This window comes from Phocoena sinus, chromosome 4 (genome assembly GCF_008692025.1).
Source record: "Phocoena sinus isolate mPhoSin1 chromosome 4, mPhoSin1.pri, whole genome shotgun sequence".
Lineage (NCBI taxonomy): Eukaryota > Metazoa > Chordata > Mammalia > Artiodactyla > Phocoenidae > Phocoena > Phocoena sinus.
In genome coordinates, this window is record NC_045766.1 from 16,113,906 (window position 1) to 16,136,016 (window position 22,111).

At 47.7% G+C, this 22,111-nt stretch overlaps 1 protein-coding gene across 1 annotated transcript in view; it reads left to right on the top strand.

Annotated features, from left to right (window-relative positions):
• The window catches only part of EPHB1 (EPH receptor B1), a 428,630-nt gene that overhangs the window by 156,598 nt on the left and 249,921 nt on the right, over window positions 1-22,111 (top strand). The window contains exon 3 of the mRNA XM_032630301.1: window positions 3,812-4,493. Coding sequence (XP_032486192.1) covers window positions 3,812-4,493 — 682 coding nt within the window. The remainder of the gene's footprint in view (window positions 1-3,811; window positions 4,494-22,111) is intronic.

Consider the following 22,111-nt stretch of genomic DNA (forward strand, 5'->3'; position numbering starts at 1 on the left):
CTGATGCATGAAAGGGTGTTAAGGGAACACACTGACCACTGGGTCTGGTTAAAGCAGCCTCTCTCTGTCCCTCCGCCCCCACCCCCACCCTGCCCACCTCGGCTGATGAGAGCCTAGAGCTTCTGCTACACCAAGATATATTTTCAGTGTCCACTGCTCTGGTCCAAACCACCATCATCTCTCACCTGGACTAGGACAGTGATGTACATGTCCCTCCATACACTCGTCCAACCCAGTCTCTACTTTGCATCAGAGAAATCTTTTAAAAACTCAGCTCTGATCACCTGATTTTCCTCCTTAAAACTCATCAATACCTTCTAGTTACCCTCAGGATGAAATTTGAAGTTCTCTACCAGACTCATCCTCTCCCCAGTCTTCCTGCCACCTCCAGCTTTTTATGACTCTTCATTCCTCAATGGTGCCGGGACACTTTTCCCCATCACAGGGCCTTTGCACTTGCTGTTCCTGGGCCTCAATGCTCTGCCCCTTCTCTGCCCCTCTCTGCCCCCAGCACACTTTTCCTGGCTAACTTCTATCCATCCGTCCCTCTCAGCTTGGAGGGTCTTCTCTGCCAGACCTCTGTATATCAATTACACCCCCCCTCACTTGGCATCCTGAAATTTTTCCTCACAGCAGTTAGCACAATTGTAATAATTTAGTTATTTTAATAACCATTTGTCTAATTTCTGTTTCTCTCACTAGATTATAAACTTCATATTTCTGCATCACCAGTGGCTAACAGAATGTCTGGCATAAATTTGGCATTCAGTAATTATTTTTTCATCGATGGATGAATAAGGTAGAACTATAAAGCAATGACACTGATTCCAAATATCATAAACAAATAATAATGTCTGTCCTCCCTGCTGGGAATGCTATTCTACCCTCATCTCGATTTCCCCAAACCTTCTCTTTCAAGGCCCCCAATCCTAACTGCCGCTAACTTGGAGAGCATTTGTACCTCCTCCAGCCCCCTCTGATTGCTATATTTCCAACCCCCGTACCACCCGCGGGCAGGAGAAGAATGAAAAAAAGAAAGAAAAAGACTCCATCATGGCCTTTTCCTGAACAACGAGGAGTTATTTTCCCCTCTCTCAATTTCTCTCTACTCTTTGCCTTTGAATATACAGCTGTATTCCCCCTAATTTGCTTTGATCGCTCCCTCAGGAGTTGTCATGGAATCAATTAGACCCGTAGATTTTTATGACTCCAGGTCACCCAGTATGATTCCTCCTTTTACAGATGAGAAAACTGAGGCTCAGAGAGGTTAATGTTTGAAACAATTACTTCTGTTGGGTCTTAAAATACCAATCAGTGTCATTTTCTAAGACAAATGTTCTCAATATCCCAGCTCCACAGGAACGTAAATCCTCATTCTGTCTGTTTAAGGGTGTACTGGTGATGATAGTCTCAGTGCTAAGGTGAGCCCCCAAAGATGGGCTTCCTGTCCTGCTCCCACACAGCAGAGCTGCATTAGTCTTGGGTGGGTCAAGGTCCCCACCCTAATTGGGGCCTCAAGCTTCACCTGTGCTTTGACAAAGGAGCCCCATGTTTGTGCAGAGACCTCATACAGCCCAATGAAATGATGGATCGTGAGTTTAAACAATTGCAGAACAGCAAAAAAAAATCCTTTCCTTCCCTCAGAAGTCATGTAGGGTCAACTGGGAAAATGTAATTTCAAAACAGCCATGGGAGAGAGGCCTGAAAATTTGAACTGAAACAGCTGTCAGCGATGACTTCTCCCTAATGTATTTGCTTTCTGCTTCCAAAATACCAGGCAAGCAGAACATAACTATAATGAACACATTTAAATAGAACATAACACAATCTAAAGAAGGAATAAAAAGTGGTTCCTCAACATCTAGAGATTCAATAAGAAATGAAACAAGGTCTAGGTGCAGTTGACTGTGTGCGAGGATCCCAGAAGGAGGCCACCAGCTAGAGAGGGAACGGGGCCCCCTGAGAGTGTGGAAGGGGCCTGGGGAGAAAGAGTGGCCATGGAGGTCACTGTACAGGCCTGGGTGGGTGGGGCCTACTCTCCACGTACCCATCTTTCCTCTGTACCATGCCTGGTCATCAGAAGCCCTGGTACAAGTTTAAAGGACAGCCTTGCTTTGCCCTCTTGCTCCTACAGATAATTAATTCTGTGCAAGAAGAAATCTGGTATATATCCCATGTACACTCGATTAGCTTTTAGCTCATTTTTTTTTTCTTTTTTCTTTTTTTGCGGTACGCGGGCCTCTCACTGTTGCGGCCTCTCCCGTTGCGGAGCACAGGCTCCGGACGTGCAGGCCCAGCGTCCATGGCTCACGGTCCTAGCTGCTCCGCGGCACGTGGGATCTTCCCAGACCGGGGCATGAACCTGCGTCCCCTGCATCGGCAGGCAGACTCTCAACCACTGTGCCACCAGGGAAGCCCAGCTTTTAGCTCTTTTAATAAAGAATTCTAATTTATATATTTCAAGTCCACACTGTGAATAATAAGCAATTAATACAATATTTAAAGAAATGGCAGTTGTTTGGGGTTTTTTTTGTCACCACTGCTAAATAGTCAAGGACCTTGATCTATTTTCTCTTTTCACTTTAGAAGTTGAATTTCTTCTACCCCTTATTTACTTCTTTAGCAAACACATTGGAACCTCCTGGGAAGACCCCCAGTTCTTGAGGTCAGCGTCCTGAGAGCTCCTCAGTATGGGCAGCTGCTTCCTCTCCCGGCATAAGGAAGAAAGAATGACCCAGCAACTCTTCTTTGACCCCTGCCCCAGAGTGGCTCATTAAGGAAGCTGTGTCTTTATGGACCCCCTCCCCTTATTGCCTGTTACTGAAATAAGTTACTAGGTGAATTTCTTTGGCCATTCAAAGCACTTGTTTCTATTTCCTCTCTTTCCCATCTCCTTTATGGCCATGGGACCACGGGTGAATTGCATGATGTCTTTTCACCTGTAAATTGAGGATGATAATCTAGTTGTATGGGGAACTGTTGAGACTATTGAGAGACATCACTTACTAAATGCATTTTTCCTCCTCTCCTTCCAGTCTACAGGACTGCTAAAAGTGAGAGCTCTCTTTTCCAGCATGAATCACAATAGTCTCTCCCTTATTAAGAAGCTTTCCTTATTCCCTAAGCAACCCCCTCCAACATTCTCTTCCATCACATCTTTCTTTGACGTGTTTGCAAATGATGCTTAACTTGCTTCATTAAGGATCTCTCTTAGTATCTCTACTCTTATCCACTTCAGTCTAACTTTTTCAGAGATTGATGTTATAAAACAAAAGTTTATGCGAATCTAAGTTTATTGAACAATTCTGAAAACGTTTATATTCATATGCTTTTTGGAGATATAAAAGAGTTTCACCACAATAAAGAAATTAGGTTCAGAAATGAGAATTTCCCAGGTGGGGGTGTCATGTGGTCAGACCCGTAATACACAGAGTGACTGTTGAGAGCAAAGGGAGTGGCATTGAAGATGAAAGTGCCTACCATTGCACGGGGCTAAGAGCTGCAGGTGGTCCCTTGGATGTGATGAGTCATTGTCACAATGAGAGCTGTGGGTTAGATGAAGGGAGGCTTTCTAGGGTGAAGTCTGTTATATTTTGGGATGGGCTGCAGAGAAGTCTTCCAAAGTCTGCTTATAAGGAGACCTTTAAAAGCAAGTTCAAATTAGGTGCGTTCATTTCTCAAGTCAAGCAGCCAGACTGGTGAGCTCGTAAGGCCCCCTCCAGTGCCAGGCTTCTCCTCTGCTCTGCATCTCCTTGTCTTCTTACTCTCTATTTTGTGTTTTTCATGTGTGTGCCTGGCCTGCTTGGTACAGTGGGAAGAAGTCAGTGGCTATGATGAAAACCTGAACACCATCCGAACCTACCAGGTGTGCAATGTCTTCGAGCCCAACCAGAACAACTGGCTGCTCACCACCTTCATCAACCGGCGGGGGGCCCATCGCATCTACACAGAGATGCGCTTCACTGTGCGGGACTGCAGCAGCCTCCCCAACGTTCCAGGCTCCTGCAAGGAGACCTTCAACTTGTACTACTACGAGACTGACTCTGTCATTGCCACCAAGAAGTCGGCCTTCTGGTCCGAAGCCCCTTACCTCAAAGTGGACACCATTGCTGCAGATGAGAGCTTCTCCCAGGTGGACTTCGGGGGAAGGTTGATGAAGGTCAACACAGAAGTCAGGAGCTTTGGGCCTCTTACGCGGAATGGTTTTTATCTTGCTTTCCAAGATTATGGAGCCTGTATGTCTCTCCTTTCTGTCCGTGTCTTCTTCAAAAAGTGTCCTAGCATTGTGCAAAATTTTGCAGTGTTCCCAGAGACCATGACTGGGGCGGAAAGCACATCTTTGGTGATTGCTCGGGGCATATGCATCCCCAATGCAGAGGAAGTGGATGTGCCCATCAAACTCTACTGCAACGGGGACGGGGAGTGGATGGTGCCCATCGGGCGCTGCACCTGTAAGCCTGGCTATGAGCCTGAGAACAGCGTGGCCTGCAAGGGTAAGCCCTGAGGCTCTTGAGGCCTCTACTTCCTGCCCTCCTGGATCAGGGCCGAGTCAGCAAAGGTCCCTGCCTCCAGCTCGGGATCATAAAGGAACAGAAGAGCCTAATGGCTTCTTCTAAAGTTCTGGGGGGAACCTCCATCTCCAGTGCTAGACCTGATGATTTTCCAGTTGTGTTCAACTGGATATCCGTATTTATGGTGGGGGGAAGAGATGGGGAGAATTGCAAATGGTGGATAATAACTTAATACCCACTCAGGTATATTTAGTTTTGGGGACACTGGCACTCATATTCTCCTTCTCTCTCTCTTTCTCCCTCTTTCAGACACACACACACAGAGAGACACACACACCTGCATCCAGTCCAGCCCCGTGCTCTGAGGTGTGGATTATTTGGGTTGTCGTAGACAAGTCACTCAAGGGTAACTGAGAAATGACTGAATTTGGAAAATATTTTTGTTCATTTCAGTCCAGCTCCCACAGCACTCAGCTTGGTACCGAACCCATGTAGCTCATTAACTCAAAGCCCCCTCGCTTGGCTGTCTTCCTCCAGGGTCTCAGTGCCAGGCCCTGGGGTAGGAATGGGGTCTAGCATTAGTAGGTCCTGAAAGGAGGTGAAGCTGTTGGAATCGGGGTGGGACAGTACTGTGTGTTCTACTACCTGTGCTTTGGGATGATACAGAGTGATGGCGACTGTGCAGATGGGGGCATCAGGGTACCCTGTACTCACACTGACCCTCCTCAGTCCAGGAGAGCACGTGTGCAATACATGGCAATAAACGTGCTGAACTGGCTTGAGACTCAGTCTTCTCTGGGAGTTAATAGAGAAGTCTAGAGGGTCCATGGCCCACCTGTTTCCTGAGTACATGGAAGCTGAACAGGGGGGAATCCAAAGTTGGGGAAGAGAAGACTATTTTCCTTTATCTTTTGCTTGTGGCTTTCAAAGTTTCAGATTCTTTCAAGAGCAAGGCTTCCCATATGGACCTCAAAAACCACCTTGACCCTAACTCCTTACTAGGGTTGCCCCAGTCCTCTGGGGACAAGTTGGAGGTGGGGGGGGCTGTGGTTGCTCCTTCTTCTCCATCATGAGCTTCATTCCAGCTGTCCCCCATCATCATCCCCACCCTGCCTGAGCATCAGAACATCCCTTGCGTGTCTCCTTCCCCATTTACCTTGCTCACCAAACACCTGCAGGCAAAGCACCAGGCACAGGATTGCTAATGCCCACCTGCTCTGCGGTCCTTTGGACTCAGCTAATTGCCTGGGCTGGGGCACTCACACAGCCTTTCTGAGGCCTGCTGAGAGCAGAGAGCTGTGCCTTTGTGTCTTTATTGGGTTTCTTGGTTATGGTACCCGTGATGGATGATGTGGAAACTGGAGGGAGAGAGTGCCAGATCAAGTGATGAATCAACGCAGACAGGTTTAAAACCAACCCAGCCTGGTCCCACAGCGCTCCTCTTTGTCCCATTGTTTGGGGGTGGGAGGGAGGTGCCCTCTTGGGCAATGTGTCAGGGTCTGAGTGGAGACCCAGGCCTCAGGCTGAGTTCTTAAAGGCGCAGGTGCGGCAGCTGCCAGGCATGCTTGCAATAGCATGGGTGATTTCTCCAGGCTTCAAAGGGTGGCCACACTGCACTTGCTGGCTGGGGCCCTCTTGTTTCCCATTATTTCCTGAGCAGAACGGCAGGAACCAGAGCAAGCATTGATTGGTTCTGATTTAATTGGGACTCTGGGAACAGGCTCTCATTTCTCTGGGCTAACTGGAAATTTTCTCTTTTGGGGGGTTCTTGTGTCCCTGTTGCTTGTCCGTCACCTCCTGTGGTTGTCCTGGGAGGGCCTATGGAGACAAATAGGTAAATCTAAGTGGTTACTTTCCATCCTCCCTACTCAGCCCCACCCTCCTCCTGACTTTTGGTGGATGTTCCTGATCTAGAGCTGTCATGAACCTGACCTGACTTCGCAAACTACTTGTTGCAAACTCACTGGAAGCTGGAGGAGATGGGGAGACCAGGACATCATCACTTTGCCATTTCAGAGGCACAGGCAGCCACATTTTGGTGGCATTTCTAAGAGCAGAGAGTGGCAAGCCAGGCGGCATCATGGGTCCTGCAGCCCAGCGGCCTGACTGAACTCAGTGCCCTAGAAAGGCAGAAAAGCACCTTTCCTTCTGTCTCAAGAACTTTAAGCTGAATCTTCCAAATTCTTTGACCTTGGCTCTGCTAGTAACCCAGGCTTGATGGCTGAGCCTGACCTCCCTTCCCAGGGCTCATAGCAAGGGGCTGCCTGGGGAGGTAAAGGGGCCTGGGGCATAGATGGTGATCTTAGGAGGATTCTGCACCCTTTGAATAGGGATGGACAGTGCATGGCGAGGTACTTGTAACTAGTCCTTGGGGTGTTTCTTCAAGAGAATGTGCTCAATTCATTTTGGATGCTCATGCTGGGGGGGTGTCAGGTGGGCACTGTGGCCCTTCACAGCAGTGCTGGGGTGGCCTGCATAGTACAGGCAATTCTCCTGAAGCAAGAAGCATGGAGATTGGTGGATGCAATAGAGACCTGTAGGTGAGAAAGTCTTGCGAGTCTCCATCATCTGTCCTGGTAGGACTGGAGAATGAAGGCAAGCTGCTCTCTCTCAATACAGCCCTGAGAATTGAGGCCTTGGAGCCCGGCTGGGAGAAACCTGGATGGTTCTGTGATTCACGGTTATATTGATCTGATTAACTTTCTTTTCCAGATATTTGAATCTGAGCCTCTGCATGTGTCGAATCTATGGGCTGACAGAAAGAATATCTTTTATATTGTTTTTCTGGCAGTTCAGACTTTCATCACAGGCAAGAATCTTACTCTGACTTTTGCCTTTGCATCTGCTAAACCCTCTCCTGTCAAAGACATGGTGACCAATTTCTTGGTTTTGCAGAAGCATCTGGGGACCAATTACGTAGTTCAACTAGCAAAGAGTGGTCCTGGCCTAGAGCTGTTCCTGTTGTGAGGAGGGAGGGTGCTGGAAGGAAGGGGTGGCAAGCAGAGGAAGCCATGGGGGGAGCTTGCACATCAGGCTGTGCAGCAAGCGGCTCACACACTTTCTAGAGGTCTCCATGGCCCAAGGCCTGTTCTGGACTCATCCTTTCTGCACACGTAGGTTGGATTGATCAGACAGAATCACAGCAGCCTGTTGACCCCACCAGTGACTCTGACCCCATCATGCATTTATCTCTGTGAAATTGTTAATTACTAGGAAAATGACCTATATGCCCCACTTTCAAGTTTTATGCTCTTAGTTTAGCAGATTAATGAGAAATCATGGCTTTGTCTTTCCCCACCTGCATGCCTTCCCTGCTCAGGTTGATGGCTAAGTCCATTCTCTTTGTGAGTCCCTGTAGCCTAACTGTCCCTGGGCCAGGGAGGCCAAGAGCTGGTGCTTGGCAAGCTCCCTCTGTGCTGTGACGCCTAAAATGTTGCATCAGCTAAAGTTGGTCTTGGGGGTCAGCTAAGATCATTCCAACTCTGGATGTTAGCAGGGCCTTGGCAGCTCCTAAGGAAGAACAGAGCTGTTCTCAGCTGTTCTCTGTCCCTCGTTTTGTGTCTCTTCTGCTCCTTAGCATCCATCAAAGGCCTGCCTTGGGCCCTAAAACCTCATGGGCACCGTCTGTGCAGCCCTTCGCCCCCGCCCCCCGCCCCCCCCGCTCCTCCCCCAGCTCTCTTCTTCCCTCCTTCCCTCCCTCCAAATGGGGACTGTTTTCCTTGGTAATTTTCCACCTACATGTAAATTCCTTCATGCCTGGAAACCCAAGGGACATTTTGAAGCTTTCAACAGTTTCGGCACCTTTGTCAACCTGAGCAGCCAAGATGAGCCAATCTATAAGCCTGGGGGAGTCGAGACAAAAAATCTGCAGGATTCGAAGGGGGAGAAAAATGTGTTTAATTTAGCTCCTCTTGGAAAAAAGAAGTTTCTGGGACCTGTTTCCACCTCCCTTCATCCTGGGTGTTGAAAGAGAAACTGGGGGCCTGACAGAGCGTGTGTGTGTGTGTGTGTGTGTGTGTATGGTGCTGTGCTGGTGGCTGCATTCAGGGGCACTGAGGGACCTTTTCTGCTCTGCTCTCTGGCCCATCAGCTGTTGGCTGGTGACTGAGAGGAAGGCCACAACCTAGACGCCTCCTCTCAAGCCGCAGGGAGACCCGCTCTGCAGAGGCCAGGGTCATTAACACCGCAGCCCGGTAAGATGAGCTTCATGATAGGATTGCCCAACGGGCTACTTCATTGAGAAACCTCTCGGGCCTCCTATGTAATTGGCTGGATGTAATGGACACCAGCATGAGCAACAGGAAACAGAGCTGGAAGGATTCCCCCTGCCTCACCGACTCCAGCACACGGGGCAGGGGTGCACAGTCCCAGACTCTGGTGGCGGCAGGGGACAGCAAGGAGAACAGGGGAGAGGAGCAGCTCTGGGTTCCAAACCTCCTTGTGCTCTGCATTGCCCCTTCTGCCTTTGAAGGACAGGGGTAGAAGCACCCAATACAAGCCATCGTGATTCTCCCAGGTCAACGCTAGTGTAAGAGAATGTGCTGGGCATGATAGCTATCCTAAGTCCGTGACTTAGTAAATGTTATCAAAGATGATGACGAAGGCACCATACGGTCGTTATTGAGTCAGTGTGGGCAGTGGCGACATCACGGGGTGAGCAGTTCAGCTGGGGCTCTGGGCCCAGCACTACTGCACCATGAAGAACCATCGAGCCTGAAACAACCCAAGCTGGTGGGTGGCGGTGAGGGTGGCGGTGGGAGTGGGCAGGATACCGAGAGACCATCTATTCTGACTGCCTCATTTATCCATGGAGAGAGGGCGGCCAGAGAGCATCTCTGCATACCAATCCAGGGAGCCCTGTTGGGTAATGTCAGAGCTGGGATCAGGACCCAGATCTGGGAGGCCACCATCTGCCTCTGCTTCTGAGTCTGGTTTTTGTTGAAATTAACGGTCCCTGGGCACACAACATCTGTTTCCAGGAATATCCACCCCCTCTCAGCTGTTTTCCCATGAACACTTTCTCTGTGTCTGTGTTGTCCCTTGTTTTATCTTGGGTCCAGGCGCTCCGTGGAGCTGTGCTCTACAGTCATACATTTCCGCACCATACAGCACAGGGCTCCACGTTGACTACCCCCATCTTCTTTTTAATCTTTCTGGGAGCAGTACCATCCCTCCAGATGTTCTGACATGTTGACGTGCCTGTGAGCCATCCAGAGGGGCATGGCATCTGGGTGGGGGTGGGGTGGGGGGGTGGTGACACCAAGCTCCCTGGGAAAGGTAAGGTCTAAGGCTTTGTGCTTTCAGAAGAGGACAGGGGGAATGGCAGGGCTGTGGGCTGGAGGCCTGATTGTGGCTCTGTAATCGGCATCAAGGAACAGCATGGGCCCCGAGGGCTGAACCTGGGCTCAGGCAGGGCTGGGGTCAGACTTACCCCCTTTGCTTCCTGTCCTCAACTCTCTCTGGAGCCGGACAGCCCCTGTATATGCAGAACCTGAGCACAGCCATCTGCACAAACTTCCTTGCCTGGAGGGTGAATCACCACTTTTGAGTTTGAAGCATGGAGATGAAAACTCCCACTGGATCTGAGCTTGCCTGGAGCTGGGACCCTCCGTTCTGGACCACAGGAGCTCTGATGATCTGAGCTCTGTTTCCACTGCTTTGGCCCGTTGACAAGCTGTGCTGACAGTGCCCTGATGCTTCTGGGCCTCAGTTCTCTCTCAAGGCAGCGGGGTGAAGATCCCGAGAAGAGTCAGCTCAGGGCAGCTGCAAATGGTGAAGGAATACATCCTGTTTGCACACCGCCAGGAGCAAGCCTTATTTTGCCAACAGGGCCATGGCAGGGACATTGAGAGAGGGACACCCTGGCCTTTCCCTAGGGGAGGGGTCTCTGTCTGCAGATGTCCTGTCTGTACTGTCCTTGCTGGCTAAGAGCTGGAGCACCAGTTACCTGGTCAGGCAGCTGTAGCTGAGCCTTCCACTTTTGTTTTAACGGTCAGTTAATGAGGCAGGGCAGGAAAACCCCAGGGAGATGTGGCTTAGGACAGAGGAGTATGTCTCGATCTGCTCGGGGCCCCGGCAGCTATCCTGTATGACAGAGAGCATCTTGCCTTCCAGTGTGCCCACCCAGCCTGCCACATGAGGAGTCTGTGCAGCTGCAGGTGTACTGGGTTCACCCTCTCGTGTGTGTGTGTGAGTGTGTATGTGTGTGTGTGCGTGCGTGCGCGCGGGCACACTCATGGCCCAAGAGGTCGGGAGGGCTGCGTCAGGCCCTGGAGAGGTTGGTGAGGGTTAGGAGGCACTGTGGGAAACCTCAGGAGGCTTCTTGGAATCACAGGACAGAAATTTAGGGCCAGGGAGGGCCAGGAGCAGCTCTGACAAGGGTTTTTATTGAGGGTGGGACCAGTTCAGGAGGAGGGCTGGACCAGGCCCTTCAGTTTCTAGCTTGTCCCTGGCGTCTGTCTGGAATAGCCCACCGAAGCCGTGGGCACATAGTGCCCCTAGTGGGGGCTGGAGTTACTTGGTCTTCAGGTATGACCCTTGGGGCCTGCTCGGGTCACCTCCTTGCAGGCCTTGGCACGTCTGGCCTCCCATTCCTCAGTCTAGCTGGATTCCACTTGTGAGTTCCTGTGGATGGAGTGTCTCTATGCTCATTCTTTCTCTAGGTTCTTATCGGACACCTACTGTTGCCAGGCCCTTTACACTTATACACTCAGATGAAGCGATTCTGCTTCTGAGAATCTGCTAGATTCTTAGCTCTTAGAAAGCACTTGCAATAACCAGAGGGCAAGGGGACCACAAGTGGCCTATGGAGGGTGGCCCCTCCCAGCTAGGTAAGGCCTCTAAGCCCACCAGATGACACGTACTTTGCTTTCCCACAGTGGTCCCCCAGCCTGCTCTTAGACACCACCAGGGATGGGACACTCTGACCTCCTGAGGCAGCCTGGTTCATCACGGAGCCCTTCTTTCTAGGACTGAAATGAATTAGGGGCCCACTGCTGTTGTTCCTGGGTTGGAACTTTTAAGCAAATCTCCCTTATCCCAAGTTACCTTTTGTTGTTGTTATTTTTTAAATGCTTTGAACGGGTAGGACATATGAAATGAAGTTTCCCTTTGACTCTGGTCCTGATCAGGTCCCTCACTGTTTTAGTTTCTGATATTCTCTTGCCAGTAGGGTCCATGTATTTGCACACCCAGAATGCAGACAAGCCCTTTCCTCATCTACACAGGGCTTACTGCACAGGGTTTTTCACCTAGTTCCACCCCCCCCCCCCCCCCCGCTTTCTTGCTTAACAAGGAAAGTTAGCAGTAGTTTGGTTGGTTGCGTTACCTAGAAATCTGGCCTTTTACTCTCCAATGATTGTGTAATATTCCACTGGATGATTGTACCTTTATTTAATTGGTCCTTCATTCATATACATGTAGGTTGCATCTTGTGTTTTGCTATTTCTAAACAATGTTTCAGCAAACATCCTTGTGCTTCATCTTTGCACTTAGGAGTGAGCATATCTGTGAGATTAATTAATTTATTTATTCAATGAATATTTATTGAGGACTTTCTGGTGTGCCTTGGACTTTTCTAAGAGCTAAGATGTAGCAAGTTCTTAGAAGTAAAATTGCTGAATCAGAATATAAATTTTTAATTTTGATAGATATTCCCAAATAGTCCTCCAAAAAAAAGGACATTTCCTTCCAACTTTTGCTCCCACCAACAATGTATGAGGGTTCCTCTTCCCCATACCTTTGCCAAGATAATAAAATATCAATTGTTTTTAGCTTTGCCAATCTGATAGATGAAAATTGGCCTCCCACTGTGGTTTCAGTTTCCATTTGTCTTGCCATGAGGGGCACTGAACATGGCAAAGTTCCATAAATTGCCCTGTTTGTGGGTTGAGACGCAAGTGTTCCTGTGTAACGCATCATTACATTAGGTGGGTTTGCACTTGGCAGTCAGTTTGGAGTGTGCTCACTCCACGATGTAGTCTACCCTTCACTCTCCTCTGGTCCCTTCCCTCCTGCCCTTCAACCCACGCTTCATGCACTCTTTGCCCATCTCTAGCCTCAGGACATTTGGGCACGTGCTGTGCACCTATTGCAGTGTTTCCCAACTGTGGTAGGGGAAAGCAGAACAGGTGGGACAGGACAAGAGCCGGTGCTGTTGCAAAAGGGCCATGCCACCCTTCTGGCAAGTCTCAGGAAGGCTGGCCAAGCCCGGTTTGGGGGGAAACACACCTCATTTTTCCCATCCTTCTCCTGCCCAGGGCCTGTTCTGGGCTCCCTGCTCCCCTTCTTGCAGTCCTGCTCTGCCCCACGCATCCCTCAGCTCTCACCCTTTGCCCAGTGCCTCCACCTGGCATCGCTTCCTTTTACTCTCTCAGCCTTCCTCTGGGGCCTTGGGGCTCAGCTCACCCTGGTGATTCCCACTCCACTGCCCCTTCCTAAATCACCAGCCCTCAGCCGTTGCCTCCTCCAGCCTCCTCTACATTTCTTCTGCAGCCTCTCACCCTCACTAGACCTGCCACCCCTTCTGCGGCAGCCCTGAATCTGGCTCAGTCCCATCCCTGACCAGGTGTCCTTGCCCAGCCTGCAGAAGCCCCAGGCCTACTTCTGCCAGTGGGCGTTGTCTTAGCCCTGGCCTGTGGCTCACTGCCCATTCTCTTTTTGGTTTTGTCTTCAACTCTGCAGCAGTTCTTTCTCTCTGGGGCCATGGACTTCCCACCTCTCTTACTAGCCTCAGCCTCCCTCTCCCCTCTCCTCTCCTCCCCACTCCTCTCCCCTCTCCCCCTCCTTTCCATCTTCCTCCCTCCCTTCCTTCCTCACTACTTTTCTGTTTAAATATATTCAGGTTAAAAGGTGAGTCAGCTTAAAGAAAAATAATAAGTTAAATAATAAATTTAAAAATCTGGCATGTAGATATGGCAAAAAGCAATCAAGATAATATGCAAGTGACTGATGTTTAAAAAACTGCTGACTTGGGCTTCCCTGGTGGTGCAGTGGTTGAGAGTCCGCCTGCCGTTGCAGGGGACATGGGTTCGTGCCCCGGTCCGGGAGGATCCCACATGCCGCGGAGCGGCTGGGCCCGTGAGCCATGGCCGCTGAGTCTGCGCGTCCGGAGCCTGTGCTCCGCAACGGGAGAGGCCACAACAGTGAGAGGCCCGCGTACCGCAAAAAAACAAAAACGAAAACAACAACAACAAAAAAACTGCTGACTTGCCCCATTTACCTAGGTTAAGAAAGCAGCCTGTATGCTCTGCAGGGCAGTCCCACACTCCATTGTCAGATCATGCTGACGGCTCTGATTCGGGTACAGAGCAAACTTCTCTGGACTGGCTTTCAGCTTGCACTGAGGCACTAGGACAGTGTGGCTATCATTTATAGAACACTCATATGTACCGGCTTCTCTGCCAAATTCCCCTCCTGCATTATCCCTTAAATCCTCACTGTAGCCCTATGAAGTACATACAACCATCATGCTCACTTTTCAGTTGAAGATACTGAGGCACAGAGAAGCTAAGTAGCTTTGCCGAGGTCATGCAACGTAGGACTCTGAGGCCTGGCTGATAACCCTTATTCTATGTTCCACTGACAGCTGGAGAAGGGCAAGATTTGCTTAGGGGCAGACCTGTGTTTTGTGAGGGGAGCTAGGGCTTCAGCGTCCCACGTGGACTGAGATATAAGCCTTCCCTAAGGTACCCAAAGAAAAGCCATCAGAGTTTGATCAGCATTTTCCATTGGCTAGGGATGAACCAGGAGGTTCATGGAGGGACCATGCTCCTGGCAAGAATGAATCAAAGACACACCCCTCCAGCTCCATGGTCAGCCCAGCTCTCACCCTTCTCCTCCCCTAGCTCCCTACGGGCAGGGCCACCCCTGATGAGCCTCTGTGTCCCAAATGTCTACACTGTGCCATCTGTGAAATGAGAACAAAACACATTGAAAACAAAATTGGTGGAAACAGGATGTGAGCTGAGGAGGAAGAAAAGCTTTGCAAGTAAGTCAGAGAAAGACAAATATCATATGATAGCGCTTATATGTGGAACCTAAAAAAAAAAAAGTGATACAAATGAACTTCTTTACAAAACAAAAGCAGACTCACAGACTTAGAAAACAAACTTATGGATACAAAGGGGAAAGATACTGGGCGGAGTGGGCAGAGATAAATTGGGAGTTTGGGATTGAAATGTACACACTACTACATTTAAAATAGATAACCAACAAGGACCTACTGTATAGCACAGGGCTCAATACTGTGTAAGAACCTAAATGGGAAAAGAACTTGAAAAAGAATAGATACATGTATATGTATAACTGAATCACTTTGCTGGACGCTGAAACTAACACAACATTGTTAATCAACTATACTCCAATATAAAATAAAAATTAAAAAAAAAAAAAGATGTTTAAGAAAACATCTCAGCTGAACCGGGCAGTGTAAACTCCGAACAAGCCAGGCAGGAACAGAGCGCGAGTCCGATGACAAGGCGTGCACTCGGAGAGGTGACGATGGCAGAACCAGATGGAGGAAGTAACCAGTGATGACAGAGGCCTTGTCTGTTGTCCAATAGAGTGACACGTTGTACACACAGGCACACACAGAAGAAAATCAACAGAGCGGTTGCAAGCCCATACGTCATGAAACCCTTTTGCTAAAAGTTGGTGATAATGTGTCAGTTTGACAGAGGACATAAGGTCAGTGTAACGTGTGTGCTTCAAGCAGAAAATGACAATCTGCTCTTTGCACAAGATGGATACAGCTTCTCATTGAAATTGTATGGAATATGCAAGAACTCTGCCAAATCATGAACTTGGCAAAAATGTACCTGTTCTGCAAATTAGGCAATTGGAGGGTTTCTGTTGGGTTTTTGGGTCTGTCACACACATGCCTGTGTTGATTTGAATGTGGAGGCCCTTGTGGCTTGGGCTTCTCTTCTCTCACTGGTTCTGTTTGTCTTCCCCTCTGCATCTTTGGCCAAATTTGTCTCTCCCCTGTTTTCCTTTTTTTTTTTTTCCTCCATTTATTCTATTCTTTTGTCTGCCTTCTCTCTGGAGTTGATTCGAAAAGAGAGAAAAGAGAAAACACATTCCACTGGTAGAATTTTAATGAATGGATGGCTAATTCCATTCATTTTATTTTTTTTTTCCTCTAGGAAACTGTTTAGATGCAAATTGCAAGGACAAATGCATTTTTTCACATAGGAAAATATAGGAAATCAATGTTCATCAGTGAAATCAATTGTAAATATTACGAGTAACTTTTTTCATCAAAATTATTAATATGTAACCACACGTGTTGCTAATAAGGTTATTTTTTTAAAAGAGCATAGCTTTTTAAAACAATGTCTTTGTAGAATGCCCTGCTTCTCCATGCTCATTTCTTTATTTTTCTGGAACATACTCTACTGCTTTCAGCTTCTTCAGCCCCATTCTTGATTATTCGTGGCTTATGAGAATTCTTTCAAACTTCCTTTTTTTCCTAACATCTTTTAAATCTTTCAGTCCAGCTACTAGTTAAGAACCAGTTACCACAGCCATTTGTGTTTTTTTTTTTTAACATCTTTATTGGAGTATAATTGCTTTACAATGGTGTGTTAGTTTCTGCTTTACAACAAAATGAATCAGTTATATATATACATATGTTCCCATAACTCTTCCCTCTTGCGTACCCAATCAGAGTGACAGATGCAACCTTTCAGGCTGACAGCTGCCCCTCCCCTCTTGTAGGTAGCTCTAACCCGCTTACCTAGCCCACTTACCTCAGAATTTCCTCATGCAAACTCAGTTATTTGGGAGAGTGTTTCATCTTTGGGGATTGGACTTTCCACTCCCCTTTGCTCTGAACCCCGTCAGGGGGCACTTACCGCCCCTCCTTGCGCATCTGTAGAGTCTAAATGTGAACTCACAGTCCCAACACGGGCAGCAGCCCCTCCCGTCTGAGGACTTGCTGCAGCCTTGGAGGCAATGGACGTGCTCCCCAGAGAGCTGACAGCATCAGCACACTAGCCAGTTGGACATCCACACCCCCACGTCTTCCTGACCAGGAGGAGGTAGAGGTGGCCGGACATCCTGACCCCCCAGGTCCTCTCCCTGCCCTGGCTCCCCCTGATGGCCAGATCTCTTCTGGCCATCACCTCCCCACCCCCCCCATGCCCCCAGTCTCCTTTCCCGCCTGTAGCTGTGTGCTGGCCCTTCCTTCTGGGCCACAAAAGCTCTCTAGACAGACATTGTGTGCTGTTTGCCAACACGGGGGCCCGGGTACACAGAGGGGGCGAGGGAGAGGCCAGCTGCTCTCTCTTTTCACACAGACCTTTGCTTTCTCCCTTTCAGTCTCCCCCTGGCTCTCTGTCTTTGAACGTGCATACAAAAATAAAAAAAGCAGTTGCTAATTAGAGCCAGAGAATGAGAGCGAGCCTGGAAGAGGGAGGTAGTGGAGGGGCCAGCTCCCGTGCAAATCAACCAGGGAGGAAGGGCAAAGGGGCCCCTGAGGGGCTTGGGAGGGATAGTTGGTCAAAATAAGCAAAAATGCTTCTTCAGAATGGCAAAGAGGGATCTTGTCTTAACCTCCTGTCCTAAAAGGGGAGGAAAGGAGAAATGACAGAGTTTCTTGTAAACTCCCACTGCTGGTGTCCATCTACCTTCTCATCTTTGTCCCTCTCTCAGTAGCCCCGTAAACAATAGTATCTATTTGGGGGACATTTAAGTGTATCCTTTTATTGATCATTTTTGTTCTGGCTGATAGAGAATGCAGGATCACTGGCTGAGAGGGGAACCCCCTTACAGAGGAGCCGCTGAGGCTTGGAAAACATCCTCTGACAAATCAAGGCTCTCTGTCAGGGCTTTTTTCTCACCCAGTCCTATTCTCGGTTCACCAGGCAATTTCTTTTCCCAACCCCATGTCATTAAGTTCGCCAAAAGCAAAAGCAGCCCTGATGCCCGGTGCTGAAGGGCTGGAGGCCCGGTGGATGGCTGGGGAACAGCAGCCAGGGTCAGGACAGGAACCGACTCCGACCGGAGATCTTTGAACCCATTGCAGGCTCACAGAAGGTTCCAGATACCACAGCAGTCAGGGCCTGGGGGCACCTACCTGGCAGTTATGTGGCTTAGAATGACCCCGTGCTTCATGGGGCCAGGATCACTCTGAAGGCTGGGAGGTGCCCGGAGGCACTGGCTTTGGAGAGCTGGCAGTCACAGGGAGGGAGGGTTACCTGGTGACTCGGCCTGTCTAGAGGTGCAGTTTCTCCAGGCATATGGTGAATGAACTGGTGATGCAGATCTATAAAGGTTTTGACGTCAGTGCCCTGTGCGTTGAAAAAAAATGAGGTAATTTTCTGAAAAGGAGAACAGTGGAAGCCTCATCGTGATACACATTGGTACTAACTAGTCAGGAAGGAAGAAGGGAAAAGGAAATAGAACCTGGAAAGCAAAGACTATAACTAGCTCATTTTCTTCCACTGGTGGCTGTTTCAGGTGATGGCTATGTGTGAGAAGAGAGACCCCACTGGAATCTATTGGGAACATCCTCCAGTTCTGGGATGAGGTCTCAAAATGAGCTTTTCCGGAGTCCATACACAGTGGACTGTCTGTAGCACACAGCTCAGTGTAGCTCGTCTTAACCCTGCCCAAGGACTCCTCTGGAAAATAAGGGCTTGAATCCATATCCCATGCAACTAGCCAGGCCACAAAGCTGTTGAGAAAACAGCCATCGATGGGTAGTTGTCAAGAGCAGGCTGCAGGAAAGCTTGGGTTGTTCTGTCCTGGCTCTGTGTTTATGAGCAGAATGACCTCTCTGGACTCAGTATCGTGTTAAGTGGTTTTATAACATTGTGTTAAGTGGTCTTATAACAACACTGGGCTCGGACTGGCAGTGAAGACACCATGAGAATCTGTGCCTGGGTAGAGTTCAGCCAAGATCTTGGCATGTTGCAAGGGTTCAAAAACGGACGCTGATTATTATCAACATTTTATTATTAAATAAGCCAGAGGATAATTTTCTATCTATCTATGGGGTTGGTTCTCTTGAGGTGTATGAGAATTGTGGAAAGGATGTGGTACATTTACAGAGATCTGGTAAATATTAAGAAGGCTTAGATAACGTGATCTGGGTCATGGGTACATAAACGAGTTTAGAGTCTCTGGAGATAGTGGAAGCCACCCATCTAGTCATAAGTGGACATGAGTTCGTCCAGTTTCTCATTGCAAAATTAAGTTTTTTTAATTCTTTTTTTCATTGTTCAGTAACTTTAAATTTTATTAAAAAAATTATCATACAGAAAATTTAACTTATTTTGGTGGACCGTTTTATGAACTTTAACACATGTTTAGATTTGTGTAACCTCCATAAAAATTAGGTAACAGAAGAGCTGCCTTATGCTTTCCCTTTATCTCCATTGCCTCCTCCCATCCCCCACCCCGGCAATCAGTGATCTGTTCTTCATCACCATTATTTTGCCTTTTAAAATGGAACGATACACTGTGCCAACTTTTTTAGAATGGCGTCTTTCACTCAGCCTAATGCCTGTGAGATTCATGTTAGCTGCTGTTTGTGTCAGTAATTTGTTCCTTTTCATTGCTGAGTAATATTCCATTTTATGGATGCACCATATTTTTGTGTACCTATTCACCTGCTGAAGAACATTTGGATTGTTTCCAATTTTTGGTGATTACATATAGCTGCTATAAACTTTCAGGTACACGTTTTTGTGTAGACATACATTTTCATTTCTCTAGGGTTAATACCCAGGAGAGGGATTATTAGGTCATATTAAAATGGAATGTTTTACTGTCAGACTGCTTTTCAGAGTGGCTGTACCATTCTGCATTACCAACAACAATTGCTCTGCATCCTTGTCAGCTCTTGGTATTATCAGTATTTTTTATTTTAGTCATTCTAATTGGTATGTCATGGTATTTCATGGTGGTTTTAATTTTCATTTCTCTAGTGAATAATGATGTTGAATACCTGTCATGTGCTTATTTGCCATCTCTTTATACTCTTTGGTGAAGTGTCTATTCAACATTTTTGCCCAAGTTTTAATTAGGTTATTTGTTTTCTTACTATTGAGCTTTGAGATTTCTTTGTATATTTTGGATACAAGTAGTTCTGTTGAAAGTGCGATTTAAAAATATTTTCTAGTTTGTAATTTGTCTCTTCTTTCTCTTAACAATGTCTTTTACAAAGCAAACATTTTTAATATTGATGAAATCCAATTTATCCATTAAAATTTTTTAATTAAAGATTGTATTTTTAGAGCAATTTTAGTTTCAGAGCAAAATTGAGAGGAAGGTACAGGTTTTTCCCATATACCCCCTGCCCCACATGGGCATAGCCTCCCCCATTATCAACATCCCCCGACAGAGTGGCCTATTTGTTACAACTGGTGAATCTACACGAACACATCATAATCATTCAAAGTCCATAGTTTACATTAAAATTCACTCTTGGTGTTGTACATTCTGTGGATTTGGACAAATGTATAATGACATGTCCATCATCATAGTATCACACAGAGTACTTTCACTGCCCTAAAAATCATCTGTGCTCTGCCTGTTCATCCCTCCCCACATCCATCCCCTGGCAACCTCTGATCATTTTACTGTCTCCATAATTTTGCCTTTTCCAGAATGTCATACAGTTGTAATCATGCAGTATAGAGCCTTTTTTAATTGTCTTCTTTCACTTAGTAGTATACATTTAAGTTTTCTCCTTTTCATGGTTTGACAGCTCATTTCTTTTGAGAGCTGAGTGATACTCCATTGTCTGGAGAATTTATCCCTTTTTTTCCAATTTATCCAACTAATTATTTTTTCAGTTGTTCCAGGACAAGAATCATATTTTTGGTGTCATGTCCTGTAATTCTTTGCCCAACCCCAATTCACAAAGATTTTCTCTGAATGTTATCTTCTGAAAGTTTTATAGTTTTGTGTTTTTAGGTCTATGATCTGTTTTGAGTTAGCATTTGTTGGAAGTATTTGTTGGAGGTTCAGGTTGAAGGTCATTTTATTATTACTTTGCCTGTGATGTCTAGTTGTTCCAGTACCAGAGATGACTCCTTCACCTCCTCCAAGGCATTACTTGAATATTATCTTCTCAGTGCCCCCCACCCTGACCACCCTACTCGCAGTGTAGACCACCCTCAGCAGCCCTCCTGTCTCCCCTACCTCACACTCATCATCTCTAAATAGTGTATAACTTATTGGTTATGTGTATTATCTGTCTCTCCTCAGTAGAACGTGGGCCACATGAGGGCAGGGATACTTTGAGGGTGTGTGAAGTTCTGCTTGTTAACTGATGTGTCCTGAGTGCTTAATAAGAACTGGATGCACAGAGAGGCTGGGCTCCCTCAGGGCACACGGCTGCAGAGGGTGAAGGAGCAGGGGTGGCTGGTGGAAGCTCCCAGGCCAGGTCGGATCTCAAGTGAGCTGTCCGGAGCCCTGCCTCCCACGTTCTTCAGGCAAAACAGGTTTGTCAAACACTCCACGCTGAGCTCTCCTCTCACCCACTCGCCCATTGTATTATTTGAGGCCAGTAAGAACTTAAGCAATTAAACCATTTTTTTCTATGTCTTAAAGTATTTGTTCCTTGAAACTTAAGCTTTATCCCTTTTTCACCCTTATACCCCTTGAAAAAAAGAAAGTGCTCTAATGCCCTGGGAAAGTGATCTTAAATTCTAATCAGCCCTCAATCCTGGGTGTTGGAAGCCACTCAGCGATGAGGCGTTGGCAGGGCAGGGGTGCACGGGGAAAGCTATTTAGGAGGCAGAGTCGGCTAAGGTGCAGGTTTCACCTGGCCGGACAGTCTTCCGTTCCAGCGAAGAGGCTTAACTTATCAAGGCAGAGGCCCAGGGAATCCGAGAAGCAAATAGTACGAAGATATGGAGATGGCAGAAGAAAAGAGGGCAGCTTAGATGAACTGGGGTGGGGGACTTAATGAGTTCCTGTGCTCCGTAATGGAGCCCCTCTCCATGCTGTCCTTACCTTGAGTCCCAACATCACTCACTCTCTCCACTGGCAGGTGGAAGGAGTGTATGATGCTGTGTCTCCTTGGGGTCGGCTCTGGAATTTCTATATAGGAGGGGTTTGGGGCCATGGCTTGGTTGGATGGGAGGGGAGGGAGCTGGCTGGGCACTTGAAGGCTGCGTTTGTACAGCAGTCTCACTGTTCTTAAAGGGAATGTTAATTTGGAGTGCAGGACGCTGATGGGAACAGGAAGGGAGGGAGCGTCTGTGGGGACCTGGCTGCAGAAGGAGCTGGTCCTCGTCCTACCTCACTGCAGAGGAATCTGCCCCATAGATACCATCCATCTCCCGCCCCAAGGTGGAACCCTGCTCTCTGATGATCTCTGAACAGCTAAGGCTCCTGGCCTGTTTAGAATCTGGTCACATACTATATTTGTTCCCAGAAAAGCAAACCCACGTTGTCTCCTATTTCTGTCTCATTTCCACCACTGGAGAGACCAAGTCGGCTAATTTTCCCTTTTGATAAATTTGCTTTAGTTCAGTGGGAGGCGCTGCTGCTTTTGAGTCATCAGACCTATGAGGGTGGGGGAACCCTACTTGTAATATTTCTTAAATTACACTTTAATGAAGATGCCTACTAACACTTGTAAT